General features: G+C 37.5%; 1 protein-coding gene across 1 annotated transcript in view; it reads right to left on the bottom strand.

Annotated features, from left to right (window-relative positions):
• The window catches only part of UTRN (utrophin), a 404,863-nt gene that overhangs the window by 204,324 nt on the left and 185,471 nt on the right, over positions 1-15,068 (bottom strand). Inside the window, exons 56-58 of the mRNA XM_080615656.1 lie at positions 14,036-14,241; positions 12,451-12,605; positions 7,881-8,070 (exon numbers count right to left, since the gene is read on the bottom strand). Of these exons, the coding sequence (XP_080471782.1) occupies positions 7,881-8,070; positions 12,451-12,605; positions 14,036-14,241 (551 nt within the window). The remainder of the gene's footprint in view (positions 1-7,880; positions 8,071-12,450; positions 12,606-14,035; positions 14,242-15,068) is intronic.

Here is a 15,068-nt window from a genome sequence, read left to right as displayed (position 1 = left end):
GAGCAGATGACAGCCCCTTCAAAACCTTTTTTCTGGTTGTTCACTTTGAGTGTCAAAATGTTACATAAGAGTTACAAGATAAACCTGCTAACAACAAGGCAAAACTTATTACACATTGTCCTGACAACACAATGCTAAGTGCATACATCTCACCCTTGTATGCTACTAATTTCAGTGTAAGAGAATCAAACAGCAACATGAGTAAAAAATTACACCTGGCAAAACTCACCTTGGCACAAAGAAATTAGTAAAAGAAAAAGGAGTAAAGAAGAAATATCCTAAACCTTGGATTTCCTGGTTTTCATCAATGTTGTAATATGTCACCGAAGTGTTTATTTTTGTTTCTTCTTTTAAGAAATTTGCAAAATGTAGACTATGAATGCTGAGCCTTACTATTACGCAGAGCTGCTAATAAAAGGAACTGACTTTCTACAGTACAGTTCAATAATAAAGCCTTGTTCATTCTTCTATAAACAGCGCAGTTTTATACAAACACTAACTTCAAGAATTTGCCTTAAATATTTCATTGGCACTTTTTTAATGTTTATTTCATTGACACACTGTTATGCTTCAGAAGAAACTTCACATGAAACATTTAGATGGTAGTTTATGAAATAACTACTTTGTACACAATGCAATAATTCATATACTCCATAGTAAATACTTCTTTTCAGCAGAACTGAACTATATTAGTGTATCTGCAGAGTTCACAAGACATGCACAAACTTGTTAAATTCCAAAGACAGAAATATACAGAGCAGTACAAGAAATCTTTCCTGACTGAAGTGGATTTTCATATCACTTCCTCATCAAGTACTAACATTTCCATCATCAGACTCCCATATATCACTGCATTACATTGACACCTGCTGGAAGTGACTGGGATTGTAAACCATTCCTTTTTTCTTCAATCAGTGTCTGATTTAACTCTACAGGCAGTTCACCAATTTTACTTTCAGTAAACTAAGCACAGGCATCTGAAAAGACTAAGCTGCTTGACTTTTTAACGGAGATAAACATACAACGGCTAATTTTAAGCTACACAAAAATTCCTGAGGCTATCACTGCATGGGTTCCCGATCAGAAAACCCATTTTATAACAGCCTTTGAGAAGAGTTTTTTACTATCCCTTGGGTAGATTTAAACTTAACAAATCAAATATCCAACTATTGGCTAGTTTCTTAGTCTAATTAGCAAACTATTAGTGCAAGAGTCACTAAATAGTTCTTGTTTGACAAACAGTTACAAACAAGATTATACATAAAAATGTGATTAAATAGGTTTTAAAGCACTTAATTTCCTAGTGCTTATGAAGACAGTTACAAAACATGTCTAATGAAAAAAAGACTTGCCTTATTCACAACAGCAAACAGGGCTGTTTAGTGACAGAATTGATAAAGACAAGAATAACTGAGGCATGCTTGTTAAAATAGCTTGTCTGTACACAAGCTACTGTCTTTCACTCTTCATAATGAAGATGCACCTCTTAGTACAGTTTTGTAAACAAAAAGCACACTGAAACATCCATTTGAAAACAATGTGATTTTCCCCATGTGACAGAACTTCTACAAGCTTTACTGTTGCGAACCAGATACTCCATTATGCCTTTTTCTTACTTCCAAACTCTAATATAGAGGTAGGATTTCCTTTACTTAACATAATTTTTGTGTTTCTCATAATAGAAAACACATTTCAGACTGAAGCAAGTATGATGAGGTACAACAGCTTTGCTTTATTGTTGGAACAAGAACGTGGTCATGCACTTCGGTATTCACACACCTCATATGCAAAATTCATGCATAGTTTCACCAAAAAACACAGACAGTTTTAAAGTATAACAAGCAACAAGAAAAAAAGAAAAAAAAAAAAACAAAAACAAGTTCAAAGGCAGCCAAATAGAATTTCTATCAGGTTATGTCATTATACAGCTGAAGACCTCGCCAATTTTATATTTTACCAGAGTTACAAAGCAGGATCCTTATATCGAAGTCCAGTGACACACCACAGTCTGACCATTCCACACAGGCACCAGCGCCACACCAGAATTAACTTGTGGACTCTACAGACCAGTTGGAAATTATTTTTTTTTATTTTTATTTTTTATGGTGAGTGATCAATCTCCTTAAAAAAATAATTTTACTAAGTAGCTTAGATCCTTACCATAGAATTAAAGTTTGGAACTATTAAACCTGTGCAAAACCAAAGGTAAACAGTCTCAGTGGAAGCAGAAATAATCAGCCACCAAAACAGGTAACAATAAAAATGCCAATATGAGTGGTAGCCTATGTCAACATGCTTTTCATGCAACTTCTCCTTATTTTTTAACTCTGAAAGAACTCTATAAGTATAGGCAGGCAAAGACAAAATTCTGTGGCTGCATATTAGTGTGCAGAACTCATTCCTAATTAAAAGTTTCATCAAGCTCAAAAGCAAAAACACTGGGCATGGAAGAAGGCAGTTATTTACATAATGGGTACGCAGGAGTTAAAGGACTGCATTTACCAAGAATTAACCAACTCCTTTGCAAAAGGAAATGTAGTAGTACTTTTCAGAAGATCACTGATCATGAACAGTTTCCTTACACACGCTTAAATGATAGCCAAGAGATCACTTTTGGTTCTTTTTTTTAATACGTTATCACTGAAAAGCACAAGGGTTTTTTTACATATACATCCTTTAACAAAACACAGATGACAGCATCGCAGGCTTTAAAAACACACTACATAGCCTAGATACTTTTGACTCTCCTCCCATTCTTGCTTTCTTTTCTTTTTGTCTCAGAAAGACAACAGAGTTAGCATTAGACACTCAAGATTTAGGGCTTCCATTTCTTACCTTGCAAAGCTTCTGGTAACGGGGAGAAGAAACTGCCATCCTCTGTAAACGATGCAACAACACCACAACTTTCTGCAGAGACGTTCTCACCACAGCCATCATTTTAAGTTTGCCACACTTCTGAAGACACCTCAGAATTTGCATTATAAATGAAGAGCAACTATCATTTCCTCCCGGTCACTGGACAATGATTTGCTAGCTTTCTGAGCATGCTCTCTTCCGGGACTGCTTTTGCAAGCCACAGGCTTTATACGTTTCAAAGGCAAAGGGGGTTGATACAGCATAAGTTTCTCCCTCAAAATAACCCCACAAAAAAAAATGCAAAAAAAAAAAAAAAAAAAATAAACAGCCTTCACAGATTATTGTAACCAGTACTGCTCAGCTTTGCTTATGCAGAGGGTAAACAAAGTTGCTGAACAGCTGAGCCTCTGCCACCATTCAGGAGTACACTAAATAGCCAGAAAATGTTATTAATTTAAGCTTGAAAGCTGAAGGAACAAAAAAGGAATTCCTTCAGGAAGACGGCTCCAGTGTATCACAACAGTTGCTCTCCCCTAGTAGCTGCTTTCTATCAGCAGGCTAAGCTCTGGGAAAGGATGCTCTCGTTCTCAGACTGAACACAGCTCTGGCAGAGCTGTAGAGTGAGTGAATAACAGACTGTGTTATAAATCTTGAGAGAGGAGCAGAGGGATACCTGCCCTAATTATATCAGCCGTACGTTAAAGCCTAATAAATCACACCGGCACTTCTCAAAACTAGATTACCCAATACAAAAGAAAAAACTGCAGGGGGTAAACCTCTCTGTTATGAAAACTCTCCTGAAGCTAATTTAGCCAAAGGCATCTCAAAGGATTCTCACTTGTGCCGGGAAGTAGGAATGATTTTTGGGAGACGTTTTCAATTAAAATCTTTTCCTGAATTCCTTATTAGGACAAGAAAGAATAGGGTTTTGATAAATTAAAAGAATAGTTGCATCATTGCCCCTTTTACTAGCCACCCTTGAATCCAAAGACCAACTTCATTTTGGTGTTTTCACCATGACAAAGCAGATTTATTTAAGCTATCCAAGGATGGCAGTAGGATATTGAAGAGCATGCCAGTGTTGTGCTACCAGCAAGGCACTCCCAATGCAACACAGCCAACATACCCCTAGGTGTGGCAGTACTGCAGTGTAACCACAGACAGCTAGGTCTTGTTTCTTCCAAAGGTGCTATCTTGAATGTACTTAAAACTATATTGGAGGGGTAGCTGTAGCAAAGGTTCAGGGTGAATATTGTCAGCACAGTAGGTGATAGACACCATCACAAGTAATCATTATTTAACATGTATATTGCCACATAAACAGGTACATACTTGTTTCAAGCACATCAAAATCACCAGAGTATGGAGGCACCAACTACAGGTAGCATCACAAGTTCTTATGATGCTAGATAATGCATAGCTGAGATGCCCGTGCTTTATACACTGGTTTGCCCCTTCTCAGGCACTTTCAATCTGAGGGTACAAATTCCAGGTACAGGTTCTTCATACAGGACATTTAAAAACTCTTCCCACCCACTTCAATTAACACAGCCTTTTCATCCTTATTTTTAGAACTGAATTAATGTTTCTACCAGTCCTCAGGTAAACCTCTCTCACACACACAGTTTTGTTCTTTATCTGTCCAACATCAAAAACATTATTTTGAGGAAACAGAGCCTTCATTCACCTCCGTATATAGAAGTTTTACCACACGCATTGTCCATCCTAAGAGACTCACATTCTTTTCTCATCTCCACCACTCATTCAAATAATTACAATTTTCCTCGTTTATGTCTACTCTTCTATCAGACTATAACTCTGTTTCTTTAACCTACCAGCTCAAGCCTACCATCACTAGCTGGCATGCTGTTACCAAACATCTTTTGAGGAAAACTATGAAGCAGCACAAGTCCAAAAACATTGAACCATTCAGAAAAGACTTTACAAGAGCTCAAAGCTCTTCTGTGTAAGACAGAAGCAACAGTACACACCAGCCACCTTCTTTCCATTCTGATTTCTTCATTTCCATCTGATACACAAGTTTGAATCAAACAGTGAGGTAAACTAACAACCCACCACTGGTCATGTTGATTTTAATTCACAACAGAACAAAACTTCCAAATTATTTTGAACACCTTTATATCTGTAGGCACAGGACTTCACACACAACAGCCCAGCATTTCTTCTTACTATTTCCTTGCTCATTTTCTGCATCTTGTTTCACATTAGGTTTTAACCTCTTTCAGGTGGCTGCTAAACATTTTCCAGACTGGAGGGTTTTGGCACTGACCTAAAAGGAAAGTCTTCTGCAAGATTTAGATACTGAGAGAATGAATTAAAAAGCCGGATGATATAATTGTGAATTTTCCTCCTTTTCAAAAAAGAAAAGGTTAGCACAACTCAAGCTTTGTATTATTTGCCTAGTACTGATGATAGCCTCAGATGTCACAACAGAAGGCAAAACAAGGCTTCGACGATGCCCAGATCACTGGTTCTACTGTTGAATGGCTTGAGCTTCAGCCAAACAAGTTAGCCCCAAAATGTAATGGAGGACAGCCCTCCCATGCACACACAAAAGATGTCAGTTTAACTGACAATTCTATTTTGAAAATGGATGACATATAACAACAACAAAAAATTCATCATGTTTCATCTACATTCAGCACATTTCACCTAGAATTTATCACACTTTAAACTCATAGTAAAGTTTTACTCAATGCACAGGCCTTGGGAGCACAGGCATCTTCACACAGAGCAAAGAAAGTCATGAGCCTTACAAACTTCTTGAAATCATTTAGGAAAAAAAATACTTCTTCACATATCCAACAAAGAGCACAAAAAAACCCCAACACTTATTTTATACCACTCAACAGAGGAAGAACAGGAAGAACTATCTTTGTTTAATCAGATATTAAGCTTAAGAACTTACAAGGGAGTGCGCTTGATTTTTTAAGGTACCACAAGACGTTAGATATTCAGTTTGCGCTCAGAAGTTCATTTCAACAAATACTTGAAAACAGAAGTGTTGATTTTGGAGTGTTTGCCAGTGTCATGATACGAACATCTTTAGTTATATTTAAATATTTAAAGATTGAAAAATGGTATGGAACAAAGTTAACTTTGGAAGCCATTATGCTATGCCAGCCTTTGACATGCTCTACTTAGCTTCCTTTGGTAGTTGAAAAAAGCTCACAATATTATTTAAAGTCATGGGTAAGCGATTATGGTTCATGTGCACAGTATGTAGAAGCACATAGTCACAGAAAAAAGATGGATGATATCAGGTAATGGGATGCTGAACAAGGGGAGGCTATGCCCAAGCATCTACATCTGCCCTTTTAATGGTTAGAAGCAATGGGCATGTTCAAGAGCTGGTTATAGACCTTCTTCACACAGCAAGCAGTCTTGCCCAGAAGTTCTCACCTCACACAGCACAACTCTAGCAATTTTAACCAGATAAAAGCACAATGAAGGAGGGCAAACAATGTTCCATGACCAAGGTACTTCACAGCTACATAGAGCCAACAAGCACATTGTGAAACAGCTTTACCTTAGTGTGACTGACTAGACAGAATTCAAGGTAATGAAGAAATGTCTGTTTAAACATAGCACATGTTGTTAGCTTCCTGTGGCCCTGTTTCAGCTCCCCTACCTCCACCACAGTAGTAGTTTGGGTTTTCTTGCCAATAAAAAGTCTATTAACTCATAGGTGTTGCCATTACAGACTAATCTCAGCAATTCACAGAGTCACATGCCTACAGATGAGTTACCTGACTGACCAGAATCCTATAAATATTAGTGAGTGACATGTCATCCCCAACAGATAGAAGCTTCCACAATATATTGTTCTCTTCCTTATGATTACATTAAGCAGCTTGCTATCAGATACTTTAAACTTTCTTTAACTTAAATTCAATGTAGATATGTTAAGATTAGCAGCACTACTGAAAGCAGCTCTTTTTTTTTTTTTATTATAAACTGTTCAAACCCTATGAACTTAGACCACAGACAACATTATTCCAAACACAGAATGCAGGATTTAATAAATTATCCAACTGCCCACTTCTGTGCATATCAAAATAACTGTGCTAAATGAGGCAATCTAATTGAAGGGGAAAAAAAATTAAACCATGCAGGAGAAAGATGACATGAACAGCATTCACATCAGGCAAAAAGGACAAAGGAAATTCATATATTATAGAAACACAAAATCCTTTTAGCCAGTGATGTTCAACCTTTGCTGCTACAGGCCCAACAATATTAAGAAATGTCTGTCAGTTCTCCACACCCTTTCCTCCTGTTCTCACAATATAATATATCCTTGATGCAGACTGAAACCAATTCATCTCTCTCCCTCCTACATACACAAAAGAGATGTGTGGGATATGCAAACACAGGAAGAGCCAGATGATGTAGTACTCAGCCAGTCTGCGTTTCTTAAGACGAGGAAAAAGAATTTCCCATCTGTATTTTAGATAAGCTAGGGTATCCATATATTAAAAAACACTATAAATAGTGACAAGCTAGTCTCCTCAGCTATTTCTTAGGTTTCCAGGCCTGTATAGGAAGAAAGGCCAGCTGGGTAGCTGCTGGGCAGCAGGAGAGGGAGAAGAGATGATCCAAGTACGACAATGTCTTGGATTGTTGGAAAAACAGGAGAAAGGCAGCAGCAGGGACAGGAGTCAGCTTAACCCAGAAGGGCTTTACTTGGAGGGAGGTAGATTTAAATTGTTTGGTTGGACAATTATAAGACACGACTTGATTTAATCAACTATACACTTCCTGAATACAGTCATCCTCCAAGAACATTGAAGAGCCCTCATTGCCAGAGACACCCATGAAATATATATTTCAAAACACAGGAAGAAAAATCTGCCTCCTTCACAAACCTGACTTCTAAAATCCTGCTTTTCTAACACCTTCCAATACACTGCAGGTTTCCGCACTCTAGTAGACAGTATTCCTTTATCACATTTGCCATTGAGATAAAGCATGAATAACAACAGTATTATTTAGCTTCTTACCTGCATCTGCTTTCTGAGTTCCCTTATACAGGCACTGTCCTGAGAAATGTTCTCACGTCGGGATGCATCTGCCAGAACATTAACTGTTGTCTCTGCCTCTTGAAGCCACTTGAGAAAGCTCTCCAGATCCTTGTGTGAGGCCTGTACTGTCTTCAGCTCAGTCTCCAAGAAATTCTGCCTATCAACAGCTCTGCAAACAAGAAACGTGTCAGAATATTCCATTATAACATACAGCATTACATACATCACAATGGAACTACTAAAACAAAATCTGAAAGTTACCTCTATTAAGAAACTATACATCTGTCACAGCTTGCTTTCTCACTATTTATATCACCCTTCCTCTGGTTACTATAACTATAGCTACAGGCAAATGTTCTGAACTGGTTACGTATACCACAGCCCTTTTTTAAAAAGGGATGTGGAAGAAACTAAGTTATTAATTAAAAATCTAGCTTCTCCTTTATGAGTGTTACCATCATGGACTTACATTACCCCAAATGGTGGAAGTGTTCTTCCCATGTGTGAAAAGCTTGCATTTCCTCATCAACAAAAAACACAGAGTAGAAACACTGAGGGTCTGGAAGATATTTGCTTCCTTTTCTACAATGAGCAGAAACGCTTCACTAAATTTGTAGGAATTGAAGTGCTGAAGGATGAAAAGTCAAATATTTCTTTCTCTCTGCTAAAGGGCAAGACTTCTGACACTATCACTCAAACAAACAGAATAATACATTGCCTTCGTAACAGTCAAGCAATGCTCAGCATGCTTAAATCTAAAAAAAAGACTGGCAGAATATAGTTCCCATTTTCAATCAATCCAAAAAATATCTGGTTGGTACAAACACAAAAGTTGTTGCTCGTAAGAGGATTTTTTAAGATGTAAAGAACTCATTTAAAGCCTTTGGATTATATTGCTGGTAAGCAACTTCAAAAGATTTCCTAGAAAAACAACCAGATCACATTCTACTGCGTAAGAGGACTGTTTCCTTGTCATTGAAATGAAACTCAGATGGGAAACTGTTTTAGTCAGCAGTTTTAAAAGCTCTGATTAACAATGTTAATTAAAGCATGACAAGCTAAATTTCATCCATTTGAGGCTGTATTCTGCAGTATCCCTTTTCCCAAAATCAGAAGAAACAAACTGTCCCACACCAGCTCACTGTACAGGAATCCCTAATAGGCTACTATCTAGAATCCTGCTGCAAAATAAGTACGAAGTTAATTTAATTTAACATCAAGCACTAATAATATTGTAAGAATTCAAGGTAAATATTTAATTTCAAGTATGGCAATGCCAAAACATTCAGCATTTGATATTTTCCCATAAATTGAACTTGTTTCTCTAGACAGGCCCATCAAGCTTGTGCATCCTTTGCCTCCTTTTACTTTCCTCCTAGCCATGCTGAGGCAACAGTAATACTCAACAGTATTAGGGAATCACTGTGTTTAGAATCATGCATTTCAAAAGTACTTAAAATATTATTTTTAGAAAAGAAGTACCATAAAGGATGATGCTTCAAAGCAGGTACTCTGGTTTACTAAAACATCAGAAAAGACAGATACATGGAAAAGCTATTTTCTCCCAATTCTGCCATGCTTACATTCCTAAGTATTAGCATAACCAACTGAATTTTCTAGAGACTACTTGCAAAAACATAGTGTTGTAACCCCTGCTTTAGGGGCTTAGGGATTATGTTACTTGTTAATAATTGCTTTATCCAAAATAAGACTGCATGAATTATTCCCGACTTCATGCTTGCACAAGTTTTGGCTGCTGGTAAATGACTAGCAGGGCAAGAAGCCTTCATTCTTGCTTCTCACTTGAAGCTCTGGAATGCCTCATCCACTCCGGAGAAAAAAGTACTAAATAGCATGCTAGAGATTACAAATGTCTTGATAGATATTGTCCAGAAAAGATAACAAGCACCAGCTCAAAAATTAGAGCACAAGAGGGAAAGCAAGAAAAAAGTATAGTAAGAGCAGTTATGAGCTCTAACTTCAAACCCTTGTCCCTCTGCAGGGATTTTCTTCCCTAGTAGGGGGTTAAGGCCAAAGATGGAAGAATAGGAATGACAACAGGAAGAACAGACTCGTAATAAAAGTGACCTTCATAGAAAAAGAAAAGCTCCAAAGGATGAAACACTGGAAGTGACCTAGATCTTCAAGTTTAACTAGTGATGTACTTTAGATGGGGATTGAGACAACCTGTACTTTGTAGCTAATAACATTCATTGAAGAATGTCGTCTTCAGCCTAAACTTTTAATTTCTCAGACTTTCTGCTTGGTTTAAATTAAAGAATGAAATCCTATTACATTCCTACTGTATCATGATATTTGACTTAAAGCTGAAAAACGTTCCTTTCACTAAATACATACTCCAGCAGCATAAATTAACAGACTTACAAGTAATGTTTTAAGACTATATGGGTGCTTTTAAAAAGTATAGCAGTAGCGAGCTAAACTTTTACAAAGCAAACTCAAATACTTCCTTTTCCTTCCAGTGAAAGCCACAAATCTAAAATAGAAAACGATGGAGAATTCTGTACTTCAGATTAACAACTACCCCACACTATATGAAGATGACTCAAGTTTTCAAAGATTTCTAAAAAAATTAGAACAGCCTAAAAAATAGAGGGTAATTCCATGATGTAAAAATTTAATGTAAGGAGAACCTGAAAAATCTTTGACAAATGCAGCTAATTACGCTTAGTGCAGTGATAGTGGAGAGCGTCTAAGCAGATGCTATTAGCAAAGCCATGTCCAAGAAAAAGAAAATTCTAACTCTATGTTTTAGTGGCTCCGTTTCAGGTTTCTGTTCCACACGACTAATTTTGCATTTTAAACTAAAAATCTGCATTGTATACAAGTGTTTGATCAAAAGAAAGTCAGAAAATAACATCTGTGACATTACAATCACCAACTATAATCCATTACTGAGGCAGAAAAACCACACAGAATTACTACAGTTTCACCCTGAAACATTAAAACAGAACACAAATAGCCACCAAGCAAAGTATCCAACTTACACAGTGTCAAGCTGGGGAGTTTCAGTCTCTTAATGCAATAGTTTTAAAATAAGCTGCTTCAACTTTACAGGTCATAGAATCATAGAATTCTACGGACTCACTCCAACAGGTCCACGTCCCTCTTGTGTTGGGGGTCCCAGCGCTGGACAAAGTACTCCAGGTGTGGTCTCACAAAAGCAGAGTAGAGGGGGAGAATCACCTCCAGGCTTGTTAAGCCTGGAGAAGAGAAGGCTCCAGGGAGACCTTACAGAAGCCTCTTAGTACCTAAAGGGGGCTCACAAGAAATCCAGAGAGGGACTTTTTACAAGGGCATGTATTGATAGGACAAGGAGGAATGGCTTTAAGATGGCAGAGGGTAGATTTAGAATTTTTTCCTAACATCTAATCTTTCTCATGAAGGTGGTGAGACACTGAAGATTGCTCAGAGAAGCTGTGGCTGCCCCATCCCTGGAAGCGTTCAAGGCCAGGCTGGATGTGGCTTGGAGCAACCTGATCTAGTGGAAGGCGTTCCTGCCCATTGGAGGGGGGCTAGAAATATATGATCTTTTAAGGTCCCTTCCAACCCTAAGCATTCTGTGATTCTATGATTCTAGGAAGTTCTCCTCCTCTCACTCACCTGGGTATAACATCAACTTTGGAGGCTTTATTACCTAAGATTTTTATTCCCTTAGCTGCCATCTCATTACAAAAAGAGTTTTCACTTGCACATGTATGACAACCAAAGTCTGTGTATGTGTGCATCTCCCCCACTCCCATAAGCACAGGATCAATTTTCTTTTCTGTCCCTCTAACCACAAAGCATATCATCTTTTAAGCTGCAGGCACTGAGTTAGACATGTTAATTGTCTGTCAAATATGATAAAGAATTTCTGAAGAGATTAGGCTACCCTGCAGGAAAAAAAATGTTGTGCATAAGGAAATACCATGTTTTCATCAAGACATATTTGCAAGTATGTCCTAATAGAGGACAAATAGAAAGCATGAAGTTTCAACTAGTCTCAGTTCCTATAGCTCAAGTATTTTCTAGATGGGAGTGCCAGAACAATCATACTGGGGAACCTGAAGTGCAGGCCCATTCAGGGAAGTGTTCCCATCAGATGAAAGGCCATAATGAATTAATGTGTTGGAAGACCAAGCTGAATACTTACAGCCTTATCGAAAAGAAAGCACAGCAACAAACTAAAATACATAAAGCATACCAACATCAAGAAACAGGAGAGAAACTCTTCAAAGACTAGAGAATAATAGCCATGAGCAAACCCAAGACCAAACATGAGAAGCACTTCTTTTTTTTTTTTTTTTCCCCCTTAAAGAAAAACCACCACATGAAAGCAAAGTCATACCAGAAGCCTTTCATGGTGAACTGTGGAAATTTCAATCATCAAAACGCAAAACAGCTTCACTGTAATTGACTAATTATTCACAATAGCCCTAAATGCAGCAGTAAAGCAGACAGAGACTGCAATACACATGCATATTTATAATAGGATACAAGTTTAAGATAGGAACAGCTTACATAAAGAGTGAAATCTTGTAATTACCTTTGGTTCAGATTAACCCAACAAGTGTTCATTTGGTCAGTGGTTTCCTTCACCCTCCTTGTGTCATCTTCACGATATTCTCGGAGAAGTTTATTTGAAAGATCATTGAATGCAGCTACCGTGATGTCACCTCTATGCAAATCCTGTACTAACAGCTAAAAAGCAGTTCCAGAATAAGACAGAATAAAATAAAAATCAGACTATTGTTTTTTAATGCATTTTATCATATTATAAAGCCCTTCTTTTCACCTCTGGTTTTGTTTGCCTTTTTTTAAACAAGAAAATGTGCATATTCTCATTTACAAGAAAAATCTTAAAAAAATCCATCTACAGATACTAAGCATCCTGACAATAAACCAATCAAAACACCAATAGGTGAGGAAAAAAAAATACATTTGCCGGAACTGCCAAAGGCTAGAAAAGTCCTCTTCTGCGTTTCACTGGCAACAAAAGTAAAAACACTTCCATATTTTTAGTAGCATGAATAAGTTTAAATTATGATAATAATTATAAAAGCGGCAGCTAAGTGTGGCATAAATGAAGTGCACAGCATGAGATTTTAATGTCATTGTTTTGCGGGGTTCTTTGTTTTCAAATGAAGAAAATATATTAGATGTGTTTGCTTACTGTGGCAGGATACTCATAATGTGCTTTGACTTCACAGAATTAGGAATGCAAAATTATTTCTAAATGCAAAAATGTATTTCTGTATATATATGTCCAGTTGTATCTTCTGATCTCCGTACTACATGTTCAGGCATAGGCCTACTTTCACTTCAGAAAGCAAAGCAGACCTAATAGTCCATTTTCAAACTTCTACACATGCAAAGAAACACAAAAAAAAAGCACTCAACTTTACTGCTGTTACTCTCTGCTTCTTTCCATACCCAGCTGCCCTCCTGTGTTATCTCTTCATTAATATATATGCCTGTGTGTGTGTATGTATACACAAACACTTTTTAAAACTATTATAGCCTGGTTCTAATACTGCAGTTGTAAGAGTCGCTCCTTACCGATTTGTCTCTTTAGTTCTCATCCTGTGCCACCTACAGCCTGCCCTTTTTCTGGCAGCCACCAGGACAAAGAACATCAGACTTATTGATTTATCACAGCAGGTTTACTGTGATATGAAAAGCAGCAAAGATTGCATGGGATTGAGGAAGAAAGAAGAAGTGTTGAATAGACCTGGCACCCATCAGAAGTGAAATTCAGGATAATTTTAAATGCCTTGGCCCATTCATTCCAGGATTTACTAAGCTACTGTTAATAGGTTTTTATGAAGTAATACGTATTACATTCTGGAACTGTATGATTAAACTTTTATTGTTCTGATATTCAAGCTTTTGCATAGTATCACATATTTGATGCTACACTATACTCATTTCAACTACACTTACAAAAAGACACACGTGCACATGACACCTGCTTCCCTCCCAGAAAGACATTCTAAGGAATTCTGACATATTAAAATAAGAGACAATTTAGAATATATCATCTCTAAAAGAGACAGAATTGTCAAATCAGTAGCATTACACAGACCAAGGAGTCTGGTATGAGGGAAAAAAGGAAGTATAGATGATCTTACTTTGTTGTCTGAAATCTGTTTGGCAAGCATCTCCTTTGGGGCCTGCATAAGCATACGCAGACGGATCTCACACTGTTCCATGAGGTACTCCATTTCTTGCCTCTGCTCATCCCACTGCATGCTGTCTGTCAGCATGTACTTGAGCTGCTGCTGCCGCACCTCCACACCATGCTGGGTATTGTCCCACTGGTTCTTCACCTTCTCCACTGTGGAGGACAATACAGAATATGAAAAAACTGAGGCAAACAAACAAGTAGCCGTAACTACCACTTAATTCTCAGGATAAGAGCCAATAATGTAATTCACTATCACATACAGTAGTTTGCATATTCAGTTTAAGTTTCCCATGAAGTTTACATATTTCACACAAGCAAATTAAATATACAGGTGTTTGGCTACTTCTTGTTTAAGCAGGTCAGCATACAGGTAACAACTAATTCTTTCTGGAATACTTAAAAGGTGTTATTTTACTTCTGACCCACACATATGTGGAGGGCAAATCTGCCATGGTTGCATTGCAGAGATATGCCAGCAGGGCTTCAAGGAGCACAATTTTAGGGTGATGGCCATACCAGCAAGTCATCTTCATGCATCTGCAACATAAACCAATACAAAGAAATAAAAACTGTTTAGATCTGGATAGCTTTTACAAAGTGAACTAAGTTTTCCAGACCACTGTGTGTTGAAGGCAGTCTAGTGACACCTGTGCTACTATTTTAGCCAAAATAGAAAGACTGCTAGTAACCTACTTTAGCACTTTCATTCCACCACAGGTTTCTGTTACACAGCAGAAGAGAGAAGTTATTGATAACCCCATTTCATTCAAGTATCCCATTCCTCTCTCAGTAGTTACAACAGATAAAGCTTAAAGCCTGTTTATCAATCAATAAACAAGGGTTAAAAAAAAAACATTACAAGAGCCTAGGACAAAAATAGTGTATCAGGGAAAGCAGTAAATCTGCCTTCAGAGAGAAGTGACTAGCATCATAACTTTTTTCTTAATATTTACAGACCTAAAAAAAAAAAGCATATT

The sequence above is a fragment of the Psittacula echo genome, assembly GCF_963264785.1.
Source record: "Psittacula echo genome assembly, chromosome: 4".
NCBI lineage: Eukaryota > Metazoa > Chordata > Aves > Psittaciformes > Psittacidae > Psittacula > Psittacula echo.
The sequence above is the reverse complement of the archived record's forward strand: the minus strand, read 5'-3'. Positions and strand labels throughout refer to the sequence as shown.